At 58.5% G+C, this 25,038-nt stretch overlaps 1 protein-coding gene across 1 annotated transcript in view; it reads right to left on the bottom strand.

The window, feature by feature from the left end:
* Positions 1–20,106, bottom strand: part of WNT7A (Wnt family member 7A) — a 65,715-nt gene extending 45,609 nt beyond the window's left edge. Inside the window, exons 1-2 of the mRNA XM_027957827.3 lie at positions 19,783–20,106; positions 15,018–15,244 (exon numbers count right to left, since the gene is read on the bottom strand). Coding sequence (XP_027813628.1) covers positions 15,018–15,244; positions 19,783–19,853 — 298 coding nt within the window. The 5' untranslated portion in view covers positions 19,854–20,106. The remainder of the gene's footprint in view (positions 1–15,017; positions 15,245–19,782) is intronic.
* Positions 20,107–25,038: the final 4,932 nt, after the last annotated feature.

Here is a 25,038-nt window from a genome sequence, read left to right as displayed (position 1 = left end):
CATAGCTGGGGGCTAGGAGACAGACCCAGCGGGGGGAGTCACTCAGGCTGGTGACTCAGCCTCCCGGCCCCTCTGGGTCTGAGAGCAGTACCAACTGCCTGGGAAGGAGAGGAACCCAGGCCCAACGTGTGGTGTGGCCGCTCAGAGCCAGGATGGGTGGGGGTCAGGGAAGCCCCTGGAGGAAGAGGCCCTGGGGGCAGAGAAGCATTTCAGGATCTGGGATGGGGTGGTGGCTGAAGTAGGGGCCGGGGAGGTGGAGGAGGCAGCAACCCCCAAGATGCTTCAAGCCCCGGGTCACTGTCACCTGACTCAGGCAGGCCTTTTCTCACGTGCCCCCCCCCCACCTTCACTGCACAGCCCTCCACCCAGGCTGCCAGGCCACGAGCACCCTGCCCCCCAGCCACCTTCCCCCGCCGGCCCCCACTCCACCAACCCTGCAGACACGGAGACCTACCCACCTGCCGGACCCACTGCTTCACCGTGCCACGGCCAGACCCTGGCATTCCACGACAGCCCTGCTCACACAGGGGCTCCAGAGCCCTAACACTCGAGTCCAAACCCCAGCTCAGCCACGGAGTGACCGCAATGCAGACAAGTTCCTCCTCCTCCTGAGGCTCAAGCTCCAGCTCACACTACCGAGCACCAGACCCACAAGGAAACGACACACGGGAGCGGGCAGGCGACAGCAAGGTCAGAGCTTCCCAAACAGCAAAGAATCACCAGGTGGAGGGAACAGAGACAGTAAGACGGGGAGGAGAGCCCTGTTCCGCCACTTTCTGGCTGTGTGACCTCAGCCGGGTCACCTAACTGCTCTGTGCTCCAGTGCCTCCACTATGAAATAGGAGAACGACCACCCACTTTGTCAGGGAGGTTGAGAGGACTTGGCAGAATTAACAAAGAATTAGCACAGAGCCTGGCATGAGAAAGAAAGTAGTTTGACTCTTTGAGACCCCATGGACTGCAGCCCACCAGGTTCCTCTGCAAGAAGGAACTACAGTGCGTTGCCATTTCCTTCTCCAGGGGGTCTTCCCAACCCAGGGTTCAAACCCAGCTCTCCTGCATTGCAGGCAGACCCTTTACCAGCTGAGCCCCCAGGGAAGCCCCGCGTGAGAAAGTGACCCCCGGGATCAAACTGATTACAATTCCTACTGATGATGTTAGTTAACAGTCCCTTAGGAGAAGGCTGTGAGTTAAGGAGGAGGAGTCTTCATTTGTTGAAGAAACCGGGGTCAAGAGAAAAGTCTGGCTCGTTCAGGCCACCCAACTGGTGTGGCGTCAGCGCGGACCTGTGCAGACCAGGTGCTGTCCCCGGTGACCAAATGCCTGCAAAGTGCGGAGGCCCGGCTGGCGGCCTCGGCAGGTGAACGGACACTGTGTCTCCTTTATCCGCCCCAGAGCAGAGCAGCAAATTGAGGAGGAGTGGGGCGCTTGCCTGCCACTTGAGACTTGCCCTGCTCCCCAGGCTCATCCCTGGGGCGCAGTAGGGCTGGGGACAGTGGGCGGGGCTCTCCCACTCAGTGGGCGGGGCTCTCCCACTCAGTGGGCGGGGCTGGGATGGTGGGCGGGGCTGGAGGCAGGGCTCTCCCACTCAGGGTCCCAGGCCTCTGAGGCTCCTGTGCAACACGTGGCGACCCAGACGCTCGGGGAGGACACTTACCCAAACCCAACAGCGATGCTGATGGCTTCTGTTCCCACCGGGATCCCCCCAGCATATCCCAGATGGGTGGGGGAAGGGCGGCTACCCCTGCACACGCACAGCTCCCCTGAGTTCAAGGTCACCGCCTGACCAGGGTGAAGTCTATCATGGGCCATGGCCTCCCCTCTCCCCCCGCCCCCAAGCTGGCCCTCACCTCTGCACCCATGGCCCCTGGGAAATAAAGGGACCATTACTCTTAGCTTCCGAGCTCCCGGGACCCAGGAACCGGCTGCTCAGGTCCAGATGCGGAAGGGCCGCTGCTGACTCCTGCCATCAACCTTGACCTAGACCTTGCCCACCAGTATGAGACTAGGACTGCCCAGCCCCCCTACTTCCCCTTCCTCACTGACCACCAGGGAAGCTGCCCTGGGCAGGGGGCTGGCCGTGTAACTCTTGCCAAGCCTGTTCACCTCTCGAGGCTTCTATTGCTGCGTCTGTGAAATGGGTGTAACAGCATCTGTGAGTCATGGGCTGGCAGGAGGCTGACTCACTGCGCCTGGCATGGAGCGACTGTTCCGTACACAGTTGATACCACCGCTGTGACTGTTATTAAAGATCTTTCTTTAAAGAATATACGTATTTGGCTGTGCTGGCTTTCAGCTGAACCACGTGGAAACTTTAGCTGTGGCATGCGAACTCTTAGTTGCGGTGGGCTCTTAGTTCTCTGACCAGGGATCGAACCCGGGCCTCCTGCATTGGGAGGGCAGAGTCTTAGCCACTGGGCCACTGAAGGACACGGCTGCCTCATGCAGAGGCCAGTGTGTGGGAATGACCTAGCGTCCAGCTGCCCGGCCAGACTCGGGGTTCCTGGCCTGTTTGGCTCCCACTGTTGACAGCCCCCATGACAGCATCTGAGGGAGGGCTGAATAAATGAGCAACTCCACCCTGCCAGAAGCTGGGTGACCCTGGGCAAGTCACTGAGCCGCTCTGAACCTCCGTGTCCGTATCTGTGAGTCTCAGCCACCTGGCCCGAGGCTGGCGCATGAATAAGCGGGGGTGAGTATTATGATAATTGTAACAGATGGAATCCCAGGCCTCCCGGGAAGAACGGAGTGAAACTCCCCCCCTCAGCATTCTCCATCGCCCTCCTGCCGTGTCAGACTCGTCTGCTGGCTGTTGCTCACGCCACACCGACCACTCCCGCTGCCTCTGAGCTTCACCCCCTACAAGGCAGCTCCATGTCGTGTCCCGAGGGCCTGCTGCAGAGAGGGTGCTCAGTACATCATCTGTTTAGTGAATGAATGAAGGCAGACTCCCAACAGTGGCCAAAAGCCGAGGGCGCTTCGTTGAGCACGTATTACCAGCTCAGCACTTTGGGGAAGAGCTCTGCTCAGCTGTGGGTGGGGAACCCAGCTGATTGGGGTCCAGAGAGGCTCTGACCCGGAAGGTGCAGGGCAGGGATGGGCCACGCCTGTTTGGCACGACCTCCCCATCCCCCAACTTGGGGCATCGGCACAGAGTCTGCCCAAGGCCTGGGGTTTGGGGGCTTTTGGAGATGCAGGGAGAGACTAGAAGTGAAGGGACCTTGGTGAAGCACCTGCTCTGTTCCAGACCCACACTTGAGGCTGTTTCCCAATGGCCCTGTGGGCAGCCACCATTCTCCATTACCGAGGAGCAGGACACCGAGGCTCTGAGAAGCAAACCAGCCCGGACTGGGATTCCGGGCCCCGGTCGGTCAGCAGGTCCTTCCTCAGTCCCGGCTCCCTCCTCCCTTCCTGGCTCCTCACTGCATGGGAAAGCCCAGGGTTGAGAGAGATTCCTTTGGCATAAGGCATCGACCCCAATCAAAATGCCTTTATTTCTGCCCTTCAATGGTTATCGGTTAAAACATCAATAAATCACTTATGAGACCCATTTAAACAGGATGGGCTGCTGAGAACAGAGCTGACGGCAGAAAGAAGGTAGATAAGGATCCCAAAATCGTAAACCCTCAGACTCTGCGCGTGAGAGGCCACCTTACACGCTGCCCGCCCACGCCCCCTCCGCCCGCCCAGGTGCACAGCAGTTCCTGACTGTGTCTGTGGGAAACTGGGGCTCAGGGAGCGGACTTGCCCAGGGGCAGCCAGGATGCCAACACGGAGGTCACAGGCCGCCTTGAAGGACTCCCCCAGCCCCGACCATGTGCGTGCTCCTGGGACGACCCCTCTCGGCCTGGGGAAGGTCCTCCAGTGGGGCGGTCTCCCGAAGCTGTGTGTGTGAGTCTCCCTGGACACACGTGCACACGTGTCCTCGGGGGCCTGCTTTACTGCTGCAGAAACGGGACGAGGTGGCAACCCACTGGCACCCGCTTCATAAGAAAAGCAAAGTCATGAAATGCTTTCTGACCGCCAGGCTCTTTCCTAAACGCTCAGCGCAGATCGACCCACCTCATTCTGGCCCCCCATGAGGTGTGCAGTGTCGTTACCTCCATTTTACAGATGTGAACACTGAGGCCCAGAGAGACGGTGTGCTCTGACGAGGACCCAAACCCAGTCAGGCTGGCCCCAGAGTCTGACGCTCTCTCCTGCCTTGATGGCAGGACACCCACTCCAGTCCCTGGCCAGGCTCTTTCCAGATTCTTCCTCATGGGGCCAGTGGGCTTGGCCACCACTGACCGTCCCCTCCAAGGGCAGACTCAGCCCCTCTCACCTTGACCACGCCCCCGCTCTGGTCCCTGAGCAGAGGAAGAGCCTCCCTCCGCCTTGCCTCTCCTTGCCCCCCGACGAAGTCAAGTGCCCTGTTCCTTCACTCCACAGCTATTTCCTGAGCACTTCCTGGGTGGGGGTTACTATGCTAGGGGCTGAGGAACCTGAGGGAGGCATCAGCTGAGGCCTTGCCTTCTGGGGGGACAGACAGCAAGATCGCCTCGCCCAGGCAGCCCAGGGCTCTGCAGAGTGTAGGACAGGGAGATGACGGGGCAGGGCGCTCTAGGGCGGGGCTTCTGCACAGAGAGAGAGGGCTCCCGGGCCACCAGGAGTACCCGGCACCACAGACATAAAGCCCAAGGTTCCTCCTGGACCCAGAGCTTCACAGAGGCCGGGAGACTTGCCCAGGGTCACCAGTGACTCAGCGAGACCTGAGGGTTAGGACCAGGGTCTCCTGGCTACCAGCAGGAGTCCTGCCCTTGCTGCCGCCTCTGGCTCCTCCACGAGGCCACCAGCATCTGCAGGTGATTTTCCAGCCAGAAGCCCAGGTGGCCTCAGCTCTGAACTTGACTATGATGGAGCCTCTTCGTCCCTCCCACCTGCTCCCTACTCAGCGGGGCGACCCTCAGCAAGGACTCCGGCTCCCCAGCCTCAGCTTCCTCGCCTGGGAAGTGAGAACCGCCCGGAGGACATGACCCAGCTGGCCTGAAGATGAAACGAAACCTCTGTGTTCAGAGAAGCCCAGTTCCCTGGGAGGTTCTTCGTAAAGACTGGAGTTATCAGGGAGATGAACCCGGGGAGCCCGGCTGACGCCCTCCCGCATTCCAGCTCCGTAATGATCCCGGCGGGGACAGAGGAAACGAACTGGTGTCCAAGCCTGCCCAAAAGATTCCATTCCAACGCCCTGCGCAGCCGCTGCAAATGGTTTGCACCGGAATATTATCTGGGTGTATTTACGGTATCTTACTGGAAACCACAAAGTGCACTGTATTTTTTTTTTCTCTTTTGCTATTTAAAGCTGATGGGTCAGAGAGTGAGCAATCTGCAGTGACACCGGCCGAAATATATGAAGATTTGGAAAACATACAGATGGAAAAAGGTGGCCTCTGCCAGCCCCGTGGCGCGGCGCTCACAGCCCTCTCCGCGCTCAGAATGCTGCACCTGGCTGTCTCCGAGCGGAAGAACTGGGAGACCCCTGGATGGACGGAAGAATGGGGGCTTCAGGGGCACGCGTCTTGGCTGAGCCCGGCTGACAGGTCGGGCCCACAGAGCTGATGTCCAGTCCCCAGCCTCCGCCCTTCTCTCCTGCCTCCACTGCAACCAAGCATCTCCTCCCAGCGAACAAGGCTGGAGCGCACTGCTGCTGCTCGTCAAGGCCCAACAGCAAACCTGCAGAAGATCATTCAAACAGCTGAGGGTTTTTTTTTTTTTTTAAATACTCGTACAGTGCAGTAAATTGGCCCATAGGTGTATCAGAATCTAATTCAAAATAGCCATACAATTGACGGATACTCGCTCAGATGGTAAAGAATCTGTCTGGAATGCAGGAATTCCTGGGTTGGGAAGATCCCCTGGAGAAGGAATTGGCAACCCACTCCAGTATTCTTGCCTGGAGAATCCTATGGACAGAAGAGCCTGGTAGGCTCCAGTCCGTGGGGTCGCACAGAGTCGGATATGACAGAGCGGTTAACACACACATGGGTACTATATCTTCCTATGGTTTAATTACACATACATTTACGAAAAAAGAAGAAATGCTCAAGGCATTCTTCCTTCCTCCAAGCCTTTCTGCCTTCAGTTTGCAAATACCCTTCCTCTCCCACTGACCTGGTGACAGGCCACGTTGCCCGGTGGTCGCAGAGCAGGGCCCGGGACGGGGGAGTGCCGATCCAGCTGGGTTGACATGCCAGCTCCACTTCCCGGGGGTGGGGCCTGGGGTGAGTTGTCTGACCTCTGAAGGCCTCAGTTTCCTCCTCTGTGAAATGGGAATAATAAAGCACCTGCCTCCTAAGGGTGTCAGGAAAATGAAACAAGCCCGGGCACCAGCCACCAAACCAAGAGCACGCCTGGAAGGGGTGGGTAAGCAGTGGCTCTTCCTAGGAGGGTTTGCGGTTATCGTCTCCCTCAAGGCGCAGCTCGGGGTCCCCTCCGAGGGGCCTTCCTGACATCCTCTCCGTGGCTTGTGGCTCAGCACCTTCACCATCCTTATTCTGTGTTGAATTCAAAGATGAGTTCAACACAGAGGACCCAGATTACTCATCTGTGACGCCTCGGCAGTTGAATGAACGAACGTGCGAGAGTGTGAGAGTGTGAGGAAAGCTGGCAAGAGAACGTTTTAACAAAAGAGTCATCTCAAAGAATAGTGTCAGGAGAGCTAAAACCCAGGATGAACTGAGGCTTGCAAAAAAAAAAAAAAATGCACACGAGACAAAAAGTCCTTTGTCAGCTGCGTTCTAAACAAGAATAGGGGAAGAATAGGTCTTTTGCTCTGCCAAGATGGCGTATTGTTAAGACATGGCAGAGAGAAAGTGGAGCTGGCCCGCCCCTTGCTTCTGTGTGTCTCTCTGGAAAGGTCTTCAAATCACCCCTCCAAGTGGTCATCCGCTCACCAGACATGGGCTCCGTCCACCCGCCCCGCCCGAGATGGGGGAAAGACGGAGCCATTGTGCAAGGCATGCAGATTCCCAGGCCTGGGCACCCCGGGGAGAGGGCCGAGCTGCTCTAGACCACTCGGGAGGAGAAGCAGTGAAATGGGACGGGAGCAGAAGCCCAGAAACGCATCCATGTTGCCTGGCTGGTAGGCAGAGGAGGGTGGCCCCCAGCGCCTGAGTCCTAGGTCACCAGTGCCCTTCCCTGGAAAAATTCCACAGGGGCGTACCAAACAGGAGGTCGTGAGTATTTGAAAAAGAATGCAGCCGTCCCCAGGAGCGCATGTCAGGAAATCACCGTTTCTCTGTTGACGATAATGCTGGACTCCTAGCAGATTTCTATATGTGCTAAGAATCTGATCATTCCCACATCCTGTCTTTTCCCCGGACACAGGGGAGAGAGGGTCTTCAGAGAGCTCTCCCCACCCCTATCCCCTGGCAGACCCTGCAGGAAGGATCCTTCCCCACCCCTGTCTCCAGCCCCTTTCTGCCCCTGCCGTCCCCCAGCATCCAGCCGGTGCCCAGGTCACTCTGCCCACCCCTGTCCCCCAGCGTCCAGCCGGTGCCCAGGTCACTCTGCCGGGGCCACACCTGCAGGCCTCCTGTGACTGCCCCTCCCCACCACACCCTTCCTCTCCCGGGTTGCGGCGGCCCATTCTAGGTGACCCAGCGGGCAGCCTTCCACTCTCCAGCCCAGTGCCATCGGCCCGGTGCCCAGCCCTCTTCTAGCAGACTTCCAGGGCACACTTCAGCCCTGACTTTGCTGTCTGTCCCCAGCAGATGGTGGGCACCCCAAGGGCAGGCCCGATGGCTGATTCATCAGCCACTTATCACACGGAAGATTCCAGTAAATATCTGTGGGGCCAATGAATGAATGAGTGGGTGGACACACAGGCGGGGGAGTCCCACGAGCACTTAAGTCACATGAATTCAACCAAATGCACCTGAAGCAGAAGTAAACTTAAGATACCGCATGGACGGGGCTGCAACCTGGTGTAAGCGTGTGCAGAGCCCCGGGAAAACTAAAAACACCACTTCCCGGTGGTCCAGCAGCTAAGACACAGTGCTCCCAGGACAGAGGGCCCGGGTTCCACCCCTGCTCAGGGAACCGGATCCACGGGACGCAACTAAGCGTTCACACGCCACAGCTAGAGACCCTGCATCACGCTGTAACTGAGGCCTGGCACAGCCAAACAAACAAATAACTGTGTTTTTAAAAACTTAAAATTAGAACTAGCATATAGCAATTCTACTTCTGAGTATGTAGCCAAAGAAAATGAAAGTGCTAACTCAAAAATATTTGCACCCTCAAGTTCATCACAGCAGTATTTACACTAGGCAAGACGTGCAAATACCCTGAGAATCTATTGAGAGACGAGCGGATAGGGAAGTGTATGTACATACAGGGGTGCGTATGTGCGCGTGTGCATGGGTGTGTGTGTGCGTATGTGTACATGGAAAGAAGCAAAGGTGTTAGTCACTCAGTCGTGTCTGACTCTTTTGTGACGCTACGGACCTAGCCCACCAGACTCCTCTGTCCGTGAAATTCAGGAAAGAATACTGGAGTGGGTTGCCGTTCTCTTCTCTACGGGATCTTCCAACCCAGGGATCAAACCCGAGTCTCCTGCACTGCAGGCAGATTCTTGACTCTCTGAGCCACCAGGGAAGCCCAGATATATATACATATATAAGTATATAAATACACACACACGTGTATACATACAGCAGAATATTACTCAGCCACAAAAAAAAGAAAGGGCTCCTGCCATCTGCAACATTCTGGATGGACCGGGAGGGCAGAAAAAGACAAATACTACATGATCTCACTTATATGTGGAATCTTAAAAAAATATGAAAAGAAATACTGTGCGAATCCTTTGCACACAGCACACGCTCACTCTGTCTGCCGTACATACGCACGCAGGAACGTTTCCTGTACTTGTATAGAGAACCAGGCTGATTTAAGGGACTTTGGCTGGAACGGATCTCACGGTCCGCATCAGACACGGGGACGTGGCCCTGCTGTGCCCTTGGGGAAGGATGCTGGGCTTGGGGGCGGGTGAGTGCACTTTCGTGGATACTGCAAAAGCCCTGGGGCGAGCATGGCCCATCTATGGGGTCCCCAGAGCACTGTTTCCTGGGGTGGCTGCCTCGGAAGAGCAGTTCCGGCAGACTGTCAATGAGCCTGAGGTCTGGGGAGACGGGACCCCCAGGGAAGCCTACCCAAGGTGCTCTCTTGTCTGCAGGACTTCTCAGAGCCTCTACTGCAGGGAGAACAGCATGCTGAGGTCCCAAACTGATCATCCGGGGGCCCTCCTTTTCGCCCTAGAGCAGCAGGTGGGGGTGGGGAGGGCTAGAGACCTGCGTTCCCCAGAACAGACAGAGTAACAGGTCCTCTTGAGTCGCGCCTTGGTGGGAGGGCGGTCTCCCCTAGGCAGTGACCTAGACGACATTCTAACTGAAGCAATGCAAACGTGGGAAGAGAGCTAACAGAAAGCTGGGCTAAGACAGGTCAGAACAACCGCAGGCAGGACTGAACCACCAGGGCTGCATTTCGGGTCAGAAACAGAAAGCATTCACTCAAAGAGGACAGAGCGCGTCCCCCATGCATGGTGCGCCCAGACCTGGGCCAGAGCAAGACCCTGGAGGGCTCAGAGCGGCTGGGCGCGGAGGGCAGAGTGGAACGGCCCTGCCCGGGAAGCAAGCCTGTCTCCACGTGTTTCCTGAGCACCTACTGTGTGCCGGGCCCTGGGGTCACACAGAGAAGACGGTTGACAGGCCCATGCTCCGTGGACTGCTGGCAGACACACGTGGGCTTCCCAAAGCACGCAGTCGCTTCTGAAAGCAGTGAGTGCTGTACAGACAACAGCACAGAGTGGCCTGCAGCGGGGCTGTCACGGCCAGGTGGTCAAAGAAGGCCTCCTGGAGGAGGTGGCATCTGGGTGGAGGCCTGCACAGTGCTGGGCTGTGCAAGGTCCCCACCACTGCTCAGCAGCTTGGCCCTGTTGCCCTTCTGCCCTGACCCCTGTTCCAGAAGGGACTGGGGCGGGGGTCTGCACCGTCCCTCGGGGCTGCACGAGCAAGCAAACAGAGAACATGCCCTGGTATGGCAAGTGATGCAAAGAAAACCTCGGGCAGGGCAACGAGGGGCGGGCGGTCTACACCGCGCAGCAGGCCCTGGCGAGCGGCGGGCACGCGAGCCCAGGGTGGAAGCAGCAGAGGGCATCCAGGTTGGGCACCAGCCGGGGCAAAGGCTCCGAGCTGGGAAGGACTTGTCACACGTGAGGGTAGGGGGGGAGATGGGGTCAGGATGCAGGTCATGGAGGTCAGCAAAGGACCGGGCGACTGTTGGCATCTTGTTCTCAGAGCAACAGGGAGGGTTTTACAAACGGAGATGCCACGGTCCAAGCAACCGAGAGGACAGACTTTGCTGGGGGCCATGTGGCTGGTGGGTGGGGGTATAGGGCAGTGTATTAGGGGCTGATGGAGTCAGGCGACAGCTCTCTGAAGATGGAGATTCCAAGCAGAAGGTGATGGTGGAGGTGGGGAGAAGTGGACAGACTGGGCGATACGCTCCGCAGAATCAAAATGAGCAGCTCAGGTTAGAAATGGGAACAACAGCCTCTCTCCTTTCTATCCCACAGCTTCTTGTCCTGGAACAACCAGGAGTAAAGCCCAGAGCACCCCCAGTTCCTTGAGTTTGTCTTCATAGCAGAGAGGCACGGGGGCCTCCTGGGAGGGCGAAGGGACGCCCCCGAAGGCCCACACCCTCCAGGTGCCAGGGCCTTACGTCCAGAGGGTGCTGCTGCCTGCCTCCTGGCAAGGTGGGCCGCGGGAGGCGGAGACTGGTGCTCGCTTGGACGCCCCATGGCCCACTGCCACCACCAGCCTGTTGGATACACGGCGGCCTCGGGAGTCATGTCTGTTAGGACCACACAAGCAAGAACCTCCGCAGCCACAGGAAACTTGCCAGTACAGTCTGCTGCTGCTGCTGCTGCTAAGTCACTTCAGTCGTGTCCGACTCTGTGCAACCCCAGAGACAGCAGCCCACCAGGCTCCCCCGTCCCTGGGATTCTCCAGGCAAGAACACTGGAGTGGGTTGCCATTTCCTTCTCCAGTGCATGAAAGTGAAAAGTGAAAGGGAAGTCGCTCAGTCGTGTCCGTCAGTCTGTTAGGAGCACACAAACAAGAACCTCTGCAGCCACAGGAGACTCGCCACCCATCTCGAGCTCTCCACAAAGCCTGCATGTGACATGGTCAGCCTCCACCTGGCGCTGAGCTGAGATGCAGGTGCGAGAAACCAACAAGGTGATGGGTGAGGAACGGCCGCCTTGACTCTGCCCACTGCCCCCCACCCCCTCATCAAGGCTCAATAGGATGAAAGATGGGGGTGAAGCCCCACGTGACCCACCCTCCTTGGGGCCCTGCCCAGGGACTGGGATGCAGCCCTCACCTCCTACCCACGACGCGACCACGTACAGCCTGATGGGAAATGGGCGACAAGAATGAATGGGCAACTCACCCAATATTAAACCTGCTCGGCCCGCAAATACAGGAGGAGATTGCAACCCCTTGACTTCAAGGACATGCAAATCATGGTGAGAGAACATTTCACACTGCCCCGCAGGCAGCGAGGAAGATCTCTGGGCGATCCCTAGAGCGGCCGCAGGTCAACGCTGCGGGCTGGGGGAGCAGCACGTGTGCAGTCACTGGGGCAAGCAGCTCTGTCCCCACCTGCCGCCACCAGCAATCCCGCGGCTCACTACAGACGCCAGAGACACACTCAGGGGCCCCGGGACGTGCACACAGGAAGGCCTGCAGGGGCCCTGTTAGCAACAGCCCAGACACCCCTCAGCCAGTGTGTGGGCACACACATGGGGTCTACTCACCACGGCTGATGTGAATCAACCACGGCCACAAGGGGGACTTCCCCGGCGGCCCAGCGGTTAAGAATCCGCCTGGCAGTGGGGGGGACGCAGGTTCAAACCCTGGTGGGGGGAACTAAGATCCCAGCTGAGCCTGCGCACCACAGCTACTGAGCCCTAGCACCGCAAACAGACGGTCACGTATGGCAACGAAAGATCCCGATGCCGCACCTGAGACCTGACGCAGCCAAATAAAAAATATGTTTTTTAAAAAAACAGCTACAAGGAACTATACATACGAGCTCTGGCAGTGGCAATGGGGAAAAAAGTAAATTCCAAAAGACCGCATATTACGTGATGCCTTTCCTCTGTAAAATTAAACACAACTCAAAACAATGTGCTTCCAGGGAATCTATCAGTAGGAGATAAATCAGACATCAAGATTCAGGAGAGACAAAGCGTGGCTTGGGAGGTGGAGACAGAAGTCGCCTAAGAAATGCTCACAAGGGGATAAACCAAACTTGCTCTCCTTGTCATCTTGGTGGATTCGAGGGGGAGTTCATCATTTTAATTAAGCAGAGGAAAAGCCTGGAGTGGGGGCTGCATGCTTTCCTGGGTCCCCCAGGGCCACACTGCTGATAAACCTGATGAAGGGTCACAGAATGCTGGCGTGTAAGGCCCGTGATAGCTGGCCTGTGGTCTCACCTGAGGCTCCTGATCCCTGAGGCCGCAGACCCCCGCTGCCCCTCCCCTTAGCAATCACACATCCATGTCTTTTCCCCGAGGTTCCCTCGGCCTGGGATCCCATTTACTGGCCAGTGAAATTCCTCCCACCCTCCAAGACCCAGAGCAAAGCCATCTCCACTGTCCCGTCCGCTCCCTCCACCTGGGCGTCTCACCTCTGAGCACCCAGCACTCCTCATACGCTTGTCCCTAAAGTGCAGACCATCCTGCTGTCTGGTTGCTTGTTAAGGGCTCAGCTGTGTCCCCCAAACTTCATATGCTCAGCGCTAACCCCCAGGACCTCAGAACATGTCTGTATTTGGAGGCATGGCCTGTAAAGAGGGGGTTAAGTTACAATGAGGCCACTAGGCTAAGCCGTCTTCCAACCTGACCGGTGTCCTTAGAAGAGGAGATAAGGGCAGAGACATCAGGGCACCTGCAAAGACCAAGTGAGCACACAGGAGGACGGAGACCATCTACATACCAAGCACAGGGTGGGGCCTCAGAAGGAGCTGACCCTGCCTGGGCCCTGATTGCAGACCCCATCCCCAGGACTGGGCGTGGGAGCTGCCCAGCCTGCGGCCCTTGCAGCCCTGTTGCCCACGGTCCCTGTGATGGTTTGGGATGGACGGATGCTCCTGAGTCAGGCCCCAGATTCGATCAGAGTGAGTCCAGGTCGCTCGCAGGCCTGTCGCTCTAAAACTGCAATCCCAGGGGTTTTCTTGGAGCCTCTGTTTGCTTAAAACCCCCGAGGCCACCTCTCCTACTGGAGCCTCCTCTGCAAGAATGCTCCTTGCCCCAGGCCTCCGCTCCTGCTGGGAATATACTGGTAGTATAAATGAGAAGTGCACACTGGTGGTATCTGCCCCACCCTTGACCTCAGCCTGCAACAGACCCCTCAATTTCGCAGCTCTGGGCAGCTGGGGAGCTGCTGGCCAGCAAGGCCTCCTTCATCCTGGGACTCCCTACGCTGGAGCCCCACTATCGCACCACGCCTGGCACTACCACAATGCCACCAACGGGCCAGTGAGACTGGGATCAGCCCAGCCCCAGGAGGCCATGCCACTCGCTGTTGCTGACCTTGGGCAAGCCCCCCGAGCCTTAGTTTCCCCATACGTAACACCTCACTTGTTAACAAAGATCCAGCTAAAACGCCAGAGCCCAGGCCTGGGTCCCAGAAACAGGAGGTAGGGGAGTGGGCAGGAAAAGGCGAGAAAAGCATGAGGGACCACGAGCGAGGGCTCAGAAGACGGCGGGAGAGGAGACGAGGCGCAAGGGATGCACGGTACCTCAGTGTCGCGTGCTTGGGGAACAGGGTGAGGCTGGGTGGGTGGGAGGATGAGAAGGTGGGAATAGATGAGGACCGGGGGCCGCAGTAGATGGATAAGCAGGTGGGGTTTCATCCCGAGGTCCAAGCGGGAGACGGCAGATTCCAGTTTCCGTTTACAAGGGACACGAGGTCTTCAGGGCAGGTAGGAGGCTGAGGGTGCCCAGGGAGCCCTGAGGCGCTCCTGAAGGCTGGGGTGAGGACACGGGGCAGTGGGCAGATCCAGCTGGATCTTTCCAACGTGAACTCAACTTGCTGCTGTCAGGGCGTGGGAGATGGAGAACCCAGGGATGCTCCTGGAGCAGTCGAGAGGGCTGGGGTGAACCACTGTGGCCCAGGGACCCCAAGCTGACCTCACTTCCAGAGAAGTGCCCCACTTCTCGGCTCAGCAGTGGGCTTGCAGGGTTCCCGGCCCCACCCAGGTCCAGACGCACAGAAATGAGAAGATACACAATGTGGCCTTCCCCACCCAGCGCGTGCCTCCCGGCCACCAACACCACTCCGATGTCCTTTCCACCAGGCTTCCCTCACGATCACCTTGGAGACCGGATGCGTGGCCCGGCGCTGTATGTGTGTCTGTGTGTGTTTAACCGCACAAGGCACTACTCCGGTAAGACAGAGGCTGGAGACCCGAATGCCCACAGAGGCCAGGCAGCTCGTGTCAGGGCCGCGGGCGGACATGTGTAGGGGAGGGCCCTGTGGGGTGACTGGGCTGCCCAGGCTCCATCAGCAGGGCGCTGCGTTCTCAGCTGCAGCCCATCATTAGCTCAGCGGACACACGTATAAGCTATCATAGCTCTTCCGAGTTTTGCAAAAGCAGCCAGAAGTTCATGTTTTTTTGGTGAAACGGATAACTTGAAGATTTGGGCGTCAAGTTGCAGACCAGTATCAGTGCCGCGTCAGCCAGTTCGCCTTTGGGCCCCCGGTCTGCAGCTCCGCCGTGAACAGGTGGTGGCATGGATGCAAACCAGAGAGCTGACCCCCCTCACGGGATCTGAATTCTGCACCTGTGGGATCCCATAGCTGGGGCGTTCCACCCTGGGGCAGGGGCAGGGGATCCTGGAGCAGTCCCGAGGCCTCCTGGTCTCCCCATGGCCTGTCAGACCCCGCTCGGGGCGCCCAGGTAGCACATACCCACTTTGAGCTCCTTGCCGAAGACGGTGCGCTCCCCCAGTGCCGAGCAGTTCCAGCGGCCGTTGCGGAATTGAAACTGACACTCGTCCAGGCCCATTTGCGAGCCTTCTCCTATGACGATGATGGCGTCGGGCCGGCTCTGGCAGATCGCCCGCTGTCTGGGGGCCAGGCCTGGGATCTTGTTACAGATGATGCTTGCGCCCAGAGCTACCACCGAGGAGAAGCCGCTGGAGCAGGGGACACAGAGAGACGGAGCGTTAGGCCAGCAAGGTGCAGGGGCGGGGCACAGCCTGCAGACCCTGCCTGGGTGTCCAGCCCTGCCTCCCCCCACCGCTCCCATCCCAGGCCTCTCAGCTTCTGACACTGCACGCCCAGCCCACGTCCGCGCGTTCGTCATTCCCATCAGCACTTGTGTATATTCAATATTAGGCGTAATTTCCTTTTTAGACACAAAGAAAGATGACGCTGGTCACAAACATACTGCCACATGAACTCAGCCAGTTGCCTTTGCATCTTTGGGAGGATTCAGTTGTGACAAAGTTTAGAATCATGCAAAATGGAACTGATAACTGTTTAGGGATCATCTCTGTACGATGAAACTGCAAAGGTAACCGCTCAGTTTCACGAAGCAGTTGCCTCTAATAGGGCAGCGGGTGCACAGATATTAAAGAAAAAAACATTTAGACGTGTTATGTATGTATTATGGACGTACGTGTTTCATTATAAACACAGCTTTAAAACGCAACTCTAAAGAGAAAATGAAAAAGACAAAAAAGAAACAAAAAAAAATTTTAACGGGAAAAATAGAAAAAATAAAGCAAAAATAAAAAGCAATTGTGAATAAAAGTTGCAGTCTCTCCTTCCTGCAGGCCCATGGAGTATGCGGATCCCACTGCAGACACGAGTGGCCTAGAGCACGCTCACGACCTTGGCAGAGAGGTTCCTGGCTTGCTCACTCACTCACTGCACGGGTCCATACCAGACACCTGTCAGGGCACCAGGCTCGGACAGGCGAGGCCCTGCCCTCGAGGGGCCACCAAAGCCCACAACGCATGCACCACATAAACACAACAGGCCCTTCAGCGATGCCCACTCCTGAGAAAATAGTGAAGATGCTGTGATAGCAAGGAGAGGTGGGCCTGGGAGGGGAGGGGCCGCTTCAGCTGGAGTGGTCAAGGAGGGCCTCCCTGAGGAGGTGGCAGTGCAGTGGAGCCCTGAAGGGTTGGGAACCAGCCGTGGGAAGGTCTGAGGCAGAGTGTTCCGGGGGGCATCGGGGGCGGGGTGTGGCGGGAACAGAAGACGCAAAGTCCCGGGAGGGGGACAAGCTTGGGATCGCCAAGGAAAAGAAAGAAGCCACAGAAGCCAGCTGGGAACCAGGGCTCAGGGAAGGGGAGAGCCTGGAGAGAGGTGATGGCTGGCGGCGGGAACTTTCTCCACGCGTCACAAGGCACGGGAGGGCTGGAAGCCGGTCCCTGGCAGGGTCCCCCCACCTCCAGCCCCGGGCAGGAGAGCACTGCGGGACTCCAGGACGAGGCAGGGAGCGTGGGCAGGCCAGAGGTGGTGGTGGCTTGGCCTTGGTGGCAGTGGTGCGGGGTGGCTGCAGATGAAGTGACCCAGCGCTGTGGAGGGCTTGGGCAAGGGTAGAGGGAAAGAGGCGACTGACTGAGTCGCGGGCATCTGGCCTGAGTGTGGGGCCGCTTCCTAGCATCCAGGTAACCCCAGAGAGGCTCCGATGGCAGCGCAGACCAAGGAGCCAGCCCTCCCCTTACACAAAGATGGCCCACTTGTCTGGAGCTCCCATTGTGTGTAATCCTCGAAAGGCCATCAAGCATCCTCTGGATGAGAAGACCTCACTCGGGTTGTAGTAATGAGCTCCTGTTGACACAGCCAAGGTCAGTACCCCACCAGCCGAGCGCCTCATCCTTCCTGCCCAGCCTGGGCTGTGGGAAGTCAATCCGGGATTGGGATTTGCCAAGGGGAGGGGCCCCCGCTGTTCTCCAAGCGTTCTCCACCTCTGCCCTCTTTCCTGCCGCCCCTGCCACACACCAGCCCTCCTCCTCCTGCCTTGGGTCCTTGATCCTCGCCGGTTCCTCTCCCGAGAAGCTTTTGCCCCCTGAGCTTCACGTGCTTGGCCTCTTGCCATCAGCCATGTGACCTTGAGGGTCCCCTCCCTGACCATCCCACCTAAGGGAACCTGCCTCCCCACGCCATCCCTCCTAACTTTCCATCCCAATTATGAGCCTCAGAAATGTCACTCAGGCTGCGTGCCTGCCACGTAGAGGCACCCCCAGCCTTGGATGCATCCATGAGCTTTGCAGGATGCCTACTATACGCAAAGGCAGCGTGGCCGGGCCGCCACTCACACTGGACCACGTGGTCTCTCTGAACAGCCCTCCTGGGCAGGGACCGTCACCTTCATTTCACGTGTCCACTCTGCACAGCTGAAAGCCGAGGCTCACAGAGAGTGAGACCTGGAGACTGACGAGTGCCCTCAGTCATCCGTCTCAGCCACTACAAGACAGAGCTAGAAGGTCTGCAGCATTTGAGGAAGAGACAGCATAAAAAGAGCAAGGCAAGCAGAGATGCTCTGGCCACAAGACAGGAGATGCCTCTGAACACCTAGCTGACCACCAGGAAACCCCCTCCATCAGCAGAGAGTGAAATTATATATTTGGGGGAAAAAAAAATCACAGGCACAGTCTCAGAGCTAAGTGTTCAGGCCTAGGGTGCCACCGAAGCTTCCTTCACCTGGGAGCTGTGTGACCTTGGGCAAATTACATCTCCTCTCTGCGCTGTTTCCCCATTACTAAAATGAGGGTATTACCTAGGCCTCATCTCAAAGGGAGGCTGAAAAATTAAACATGGGAGGTGCTCCCAAGGTGTCAGGCACACAGTGAGCACTCAATAAATGAGCTGCTGTAGTAGTTACTGTTATTGGGTCTGATTGTTCCAAAAGGCTTGTCCCTGAGCCACAGGAACTATCCAGATAAGAATACACAGGTGCCTTGCCATCCATCGGAACCAGAAGGCCTCTCAAGAGAGAGCTCTGAAACTTCACCTTTCGGGCCCATTTTACAGATGGATAAGCCGAGGTGCAGAGAGCAGCAGGGCCTGGCCCCAGACCACCCTGCCACTCCCCGCCTGACCTGGCCCTCCCTCCCCACCCCAAAGGGCGGCCGCGGAACGGAAGGCGGGCGCCCTCCGTGGCTCCAGTGCTCTCTCCCTCCGTCCCTCTGGGCAGCTGGATCCCTGCGGGGACTGTGAGGTCTCGGCGCCGGCGGCGGGAGGTCGGGCGGGCGGGGCGGCCAGGGGAGGTTATTTTCTGTTGTTTTCCCTTTCTCTCTCCGCTCCCGGGTCCCTCCGCCCCGTTTCTAATTAAAAAGAAGATAAAGCCGCACGCGGCCAGCGCCAATCAGCCCCACCGGCTTCCTGGATGCGCGCGGGGCGGTGGGGCGCGGGCCAAGATGATTAAAGCAGGGGGAAAAAAAAAAGCAAAGCCACCCAGACGCGGGCGAATCAATAACACTTAAAACAGCCGCAGGCAGGCAGCGCGCGAGCCCCGCAGCCGCCTCCCGGCCCGCGGTCACGGCTGGCAGCCGCCTGGTCCGCTCCGTGCGCACCTGCTGGCCGCCGCGGCCGGTCAACTTGCGAGATCGCGGGAGCCGCGGGGCGGGGAGGCGGGGGAAGCGAGGGACAAAACAAAGGATCCATCACACACACACACACACACACACACACACCCCGCCGCAGATCCTGCAGTCCGTCCCCTCCCCAAGCGGAGCTGGGGGCGCCGCTCTCGTGAAACCTGCCGAGGTGGCCCCGGCGCGCCGGAACCCCCCATCCATCCCTGGAGCCCCCACCCTCACGCTTCACGCGCACTATCTCCGAAGTACAAAGGGTGACCGGCCCTGCAAACGCAGCTCCAAGACGCGTCCCGGGCCGCCCCCTCCCACCTTCCAGCCCGAGCGCCGCCCCCGGCCCAACCCCGAGAAACGCCAGGGTGAGACGGGGAGGGCCGCTCGCGGACGCGCCGGCCGCCTCGGGTGCCCAGCTTTAGGGGGCGGGCTGTCCCGCCTCTCGCCGGCGCTGGCTCGCGAGCTTGCGTCCCTGGTTGTCTCGGTCCATCTCCAGCTCTACCCTTGTGTGCGTCTGCTCGGGTGGCTGGCGCTGTCCCCTCGGCCCCGGGGGTCTGAGGGTTCCTGGAAACGCGTGGTGCCCGGGCTTCTGTGCTTTGGCCCAGCGAACGTGCCTCCCTGCGGGTACCTGTTCCCTGCTCGCAGACCCGCCCTGCCTGCCACCCGGGGACTGCCCTGCACTAGGAGCGGCTGTGCCCGCCCCTCTGTGGGCACTTTCTCTTGGGCTCTGGGGGCTGAGCTCCCTGGGAGCTGCTGTGGTCCTGGCTGGTGGTCCCATGACCCGGTCCGAGTGTCCCTGGGAGGCGCTGACCCTTTGCAGCAGGCGACCTCTTCAGGGTCCCCCGCGCTGGAGCGTCCCTGCGGGTTGTCCTTGGCTTGGGGTCGGGGGAGGGGGCTTCCTCCCTCGGGCATTCCCGGGACGGCCGTGTCTCTGGAGCTGTGCGCGCCCCTGGGGCTCGCGCCTGCGGGGGCCCTCTGTGCGCCCACCGTTCCCGCACCTCACCCGCCTCCGCCTATCTGCGGAGCCAACGAAGTTGGCGGCCGGCGGCGGCTCGCGAGCGGCTCAACCCCTCCCCGAGACACGCCAACTTTGCCGGGACGCGCGTGCAGGGGGTGCGAGCGGCCCTTACCCGATCCGGAGGTAGACCATGCCCAGGCTGAGAAAGAAGTGGCCCAGGCAGCGCCGCGCTTTCCGGTTCATAGTCCCCGCTGGCCGCCGGGGCCGCGGGCCGGGCCGGGCTGATCCCGCGGGCCGGCCTTGGCGGGGCAATCCACATAGCCCGCCCTGGAGGCGCGGGCCGAGGCTTCCCGAGGCCGTCTGTCGTCCGCCCGTCCGCGCGCTCGGCGCCGGAGCCTCGCCGGGAGCGCGGGAGCCACCGAGCCCCGGGAAGGAGGGAGGAGCGAGCGCGGCGCGGGGCGACGCCGGGCTGCGCGCGAGCGGCCGGGGCGAATGTGCGAGGCGCGGGGCGTGCGGGGGCGCTGCAGCCGCCCGCCCCCGCCCCTCCCACCGTCCCCCGCCCCCTCCCCGCCCGCCTCCGCGGAGCGCCCGCCCCGCGCCCCCGCGCCCGCGGGACAGGGCCGCCTGCTCCGAGCGCGCTCGCGCTTGCCCCACGCGCTCCCGCGGCGCCCCCTCCCGGCTCCGGGGCGCCCAGCCGGGTGGGGGGCAACGGGAGTCCGCACGAGCCGCCCCTCCGGCGCCAACTCGCCGACTGCGGGGCGAACGGACGCGCAGGGACGGCCCTCCGGTTGGGGGGAATCGGGGCTCGGCCGAGAACCCTCACTCGCGCCCGGGCCTGCCTCCCGGTCCCTCCGAGTGCTCGGAGCTGGGGGGTGGGGGTCGTGGAGAGCTCACTCCCCTCTCCCCAGCTTCGGGGGAGGGCGCCCCCTTTCGCAGGGCTAGTGGCGGAGGAGGATGACTTGGCTCAGCGGATTCGTCCTCACCCCCGTCCATTCGAGGCGGGGCGGCAGGTGGGTGCCCAGGTGAGACAGCCTCCGCTGGAATCCCGCTCCTGGAGGACAGTCTGGAGGCCTGGACTCCCCGCTCGCAGCCCAGACGCGGGGCGCGCGAGCCGCCCGAGGGCTCCGGGCGCAGCCGGCGGCTCGGCGCGCGCTCGCGGCGACACCTGGCGGGCAGTGCAGGTAGGCCTGGCTCGCTCGCGGGGACAGCGTCCAAGCTGACCAGAGGTCCTGACCCCTTCCCATGATACACAGCCCAGTCCAGTGAGCTAGGGGCTTTGGGACTCAGATTGCAACGAAAGAAATCGAGGCTCAGGGCAGCGAAGGTGTTTTCCCAAAGACACCAGCTTGGAGGAGTGGCCGAGCCAGATTGCAAACAAGGCGTGCGTGACTCTAGTGAACAGCTCCCGGCTCCCCAGGGTTATCACTTCTGAACGGCTTTGCTAAATCACACAAGGTCAATGAAAACCACTATTCTAGCGTCCATTCCCATTGCACAGATGTCTGTGCCACGCCCCAGCGTGGGCGCGGCGGATATTTTAAGGAATAAGTACAATATCCTTCTCTCCGAGCTGGTGGGGGAGGCAGACCCTAAGTAAACAAGTGCATAATTGGAGACGTCAGAGGGGCAGGTGCAGATGATAAGACAGAGTGATGGTGAGAGAGAGCTCTGGGGCTGGAGGGTTGATTTTAGACGTGAGGCCTGAAGGGCAGGGAGGAGAGGGTCCGGCAGTACAGGAAGCAGAAGGCAGGACAGAGGCTCACAGGTGGGCAGGAGCCGCAGGAGGGGATGAGGGCTGTGCTCCAGAGAGAAGGAAGGCCAGCGAGGCTGGAGCAGGGAGATGGGGTGTGGATCCCGTGGAGCTCCATGGGCAGGCGAGCAGCTATCCTCTGCCTGTGTTTCTCCCAGCCCTGAGCAGCCTGCCTCCAGAAGGCCCTCAAATGCGCTCTTTCTTCTCTACACGCACCGTCATTCTTGGACCAAAGACACGCCCAGGTCACAAATATTAGGGGACATTCAGAACCAGGGACTGGTTCACAACCAGGACGTTGGGGCAGGTGGATCAAATAAATAATTCAGCGTCTGCCCTCCAGAGGCAAGTAGTTTGAGGACCAGTTTAATCATCACAGAGGTAGTACGTGCTGCATGCCAGGTGCTGTCATCAAGAACATCAGCATATTAACTCATTTAGTCCTCTCAGGATACTATGAGATCAGTGTTACTCTTCTTGCCAATATGAACGGAATGCTGGAGGGAATGGGGTAGGAGGGCTGCAAAAGGTGAGGCCCAAGAGGAGGTCTAGGGATAAATTCAGGGCACAAGCTCCAGGAGATGGTGAGGGACAGGGAAGCCCGGGGTGCTGCAGTCCGTGGGGTTTGAAAGAGTCAGAACGGCTCAGTGACTGCACAACAAGGAAAGTGAATAAGTGTGGGCCTTCTCCGAAACAGAAGCGGGGCTGTGGCAGGCTCCGGTTTGTGCTTCAGGAGGCACATGGCAGCTGTTATAGGACCGGTAGAGGGAGGCAGGACGTGAGGTGGGAGGTTGTTGGGAGAGAGGGCTCAGGTTGGACAAGACTCAAGGAGACCAGTGGATGCAGACAGTCTGAAGGCAGGGAGACGGGGTGAAGAGGTCCCAGGATGGCCTCTGCCCTGAAAGGCAGGGTGGTTGATGAGGACAACACGGAGCCGGGCAGGAGAAGCTGGTCTGAGGCCCACGAACTTGGTTTTGGAGGTACCGAGTTTGATGTGCCTGTAGGTCACTGATCGGACAGGTGAACGTGTGTGCCGGGAGAGAGGGTGTGGGCTTCCGAGGGTGACTGAGGTCTCCGCAGCCAGCAGTCGGTTAAGCCAAGGCAGGGATGGAATACTGCCTTGAGGCAGAGAGGCTGAAAGTGAACGTGTTAGTCTGACTCTTTGCCACCTGGTGGACTGTAGCCTGCCAGGCTCCTCTCTCCATGGGATTCTCCAGGCAGGAATACTGGAGTGGGTTGCCATTCCCTGCTCCAGGGTCCCGACCCAGGGATTGAACTCGGGTGTCCTGCATTGCAGGCAGATTCCTTACCATCTGAGCCACAGGGGAAGCCCCCAAAGAGAGGCTGAGTATGATGGAGAGAACCAGCTAGGGGCGGGAGCAGCAGGAGCAGCTTGGGAGTCACTGAGAGAGCCGGGAAGGAGCAAGGAGCCTGCAGGGCTGGAGCCTGCACGGTCAGACCCTGCCAGGGAGGTGAGGGCATTTGGCATTTAGAGACCCCCCCTCTTGAGCCGCCTGCAGCTGGCCTGGGGCAGGGCTGGGGCAGGGGGCTTTGGCGCCCCCTGCTGGAGTCAGAGAGCGGCTGCTTGGTTCCCAAGGGCTGCAGTAATGGGTCCTTGCTGGACCAGCTCTTAAGTGTGGGCTCTTAGAGGAGGTCAAAGCCTGGCTCCACGTTTGTCTCTGTGACCCTGGGGCAGGTCCTCGCAGCTCTCCTTGGCACTCCTGTAAACTGGGGGTGGTAACAGGTTCTACCTCCGAGCATCGTGAGGTTTAAGACACGTAAAGTGCTCAGAAGGCGGCCTGGAGCACAGTAAGGGCCGTGGACGCATTTGGGATGTTAAATCAATGGGGGTGGCCACAGATGCCACTCGGTGACACCACTGATCAGGAAAGGACATTGTGTGTAAGACAGTCTCTGCCTTCATTTGTGCTTACGAGAAAAATGTCAGCAACACAAACCAGAGGCGAAGCTTTCATCACTAAAGTATTTGGAGGGCGTGGAGATTCCCAAGAGTCAGGCTCCCAGTGACCTGCTGCCTGGGGCAGCCTGTGGTGAAAGTCAGGGCCTTTCCAGCAGGAGGAACGCAGAGCCGTGGGGCATGGGACAGGGCGCTCGTGTGGGAGCCAGAGAGTGACATTCTCCTTGGTCACCACTCTGTGTAGCTCCGAAGAAGTCACTGCATGTCACCTCCTCTGTAAACTGGGGTGAGGATGATAACGCTCCCTCGGGAATTATATGCAATCGTGTGTGTGAGCATTTAGCAGAGCGTCTTGTAGACATCAGGCACTCAGCATGTGATAGCTCTTTGATGCTGATGAAGATGATTTCGGTGATAATATTGTATATTGGGATCCAGCCCTTTAGGACCTTCAGGAATCTTAAAGGTCATCTAGATCAGTGTTTTTCAAACTTCCAGGTGCAACAGAATGACTTGCTTACAGAAAAAAAAAAAAAAAAAAAGGGCCCAGGTCCTCTCCTGGATTTCTTGGTGGAGGTGGGCATCGCTTCTCTGCTTATAACCAGCTCCCAAGGTACCAGCCAAGTCTGGCTTCACTGGAGTCCAGGCCTCAAGCAGAGCCCACCCCACTCTGGACCTGTCCTGGCTGAGTGGTGGCCACTGTGCCCAGAGCTCTCACCAGGAGGCAGCTCACTTCGACTCAGGTAGGGGAAGAGCAGGTCTCCACCCTTTCTGGGCCTTGATGTCTCCAGCTCAGACACGGCTGCCCTATGTCTGCATCTCCCCCAAAGGAACTTCTGCAGACACTTAGTTTTCCAGAGACAAGCTCAAGGGTGCAAGAGTGAGAATTTTTAAATTGTCTTATTTCAGTGCAATAGAACATCCACAGATCTTGGACGATTGGGGATGACAGCTTTCTGACTGAAGGCCACCCTCCGCTGACTGCCCTGCTTGAGTTTATCTCTGTGTTGACTGCCATTGACTATATTTAATCTGTAACTTGCTGACTTTAGAAGAGCCTATACTTAGTTTTATGATAGTATATACTAAACAGTGTAATACAGGCAGACCTCTGAGTTATCGTGGGTTTGGTTTTAGACCACCAGTGATCCAGACAGTAATGCAAATATCTCAATAAAGCAAGTCACAAGAATTTTTTGGTTTCCCAGTGCATATAAAGCTATGTTTATACTGTACTATACGATAGTCCGTTACGTGTGTGATAGCATTATGTCCAAAAAAAGTACACACTTTAAAAATACTCTGTTGCTAAAAAATGCTAACCATCATCTGACCCTTCAGTGAGCTGTGGCCTTTTTGCAACAGTAACGTAATGCCCACCCATCAGAGATCACCTTAACAAACAGAATAATGTTGAAAAAGTTGAAATATTTCGAGAATTACCAGAATGTAGCACAGAGACCCAAAGCGAGCAAATGCCATTGGAAAAATGGGTGTTGATAGATTTACTGAACAGAGGGTTGCCACAAACCTTCAATTTGTAAAAAAATAAAAATAAATCTTTGAACCGCACTACAGCGAGGCATGCCCGTAGCAAACATTGGTCAAGCGGACATTTGGTGGAGGGGAGGAGCGCACAGCCAGCCTTCTCAAGCTCAAGAAACGCTCCCGGATTGTTTCTGAGGACTGCCATGGCTTGTGAGCCCATAGGTGGAGCCTCACATGGGATTTTCCACTGACCTCGGGGTTAAAGGCATTGC

This window comes from Ovis aries, chromosome 19 (genome assembly GCF_016772045.2).
Source record: "Ovis aries strain OAR_USU_Benz2616 breed Rambouillet chromosome 19, ARS-UI_Ramb_v3.0, whole genome shotgun sequence".
NCBI classification, from domain to species: Eukaryota; Metazoa; Chordata; class Mammalia; order Artiodactyla; family Bovidae; genus Ovis; species Ovis aries.
This window is presented reverse-complemented; position numbering and strand designations above follow the sequence as displayed.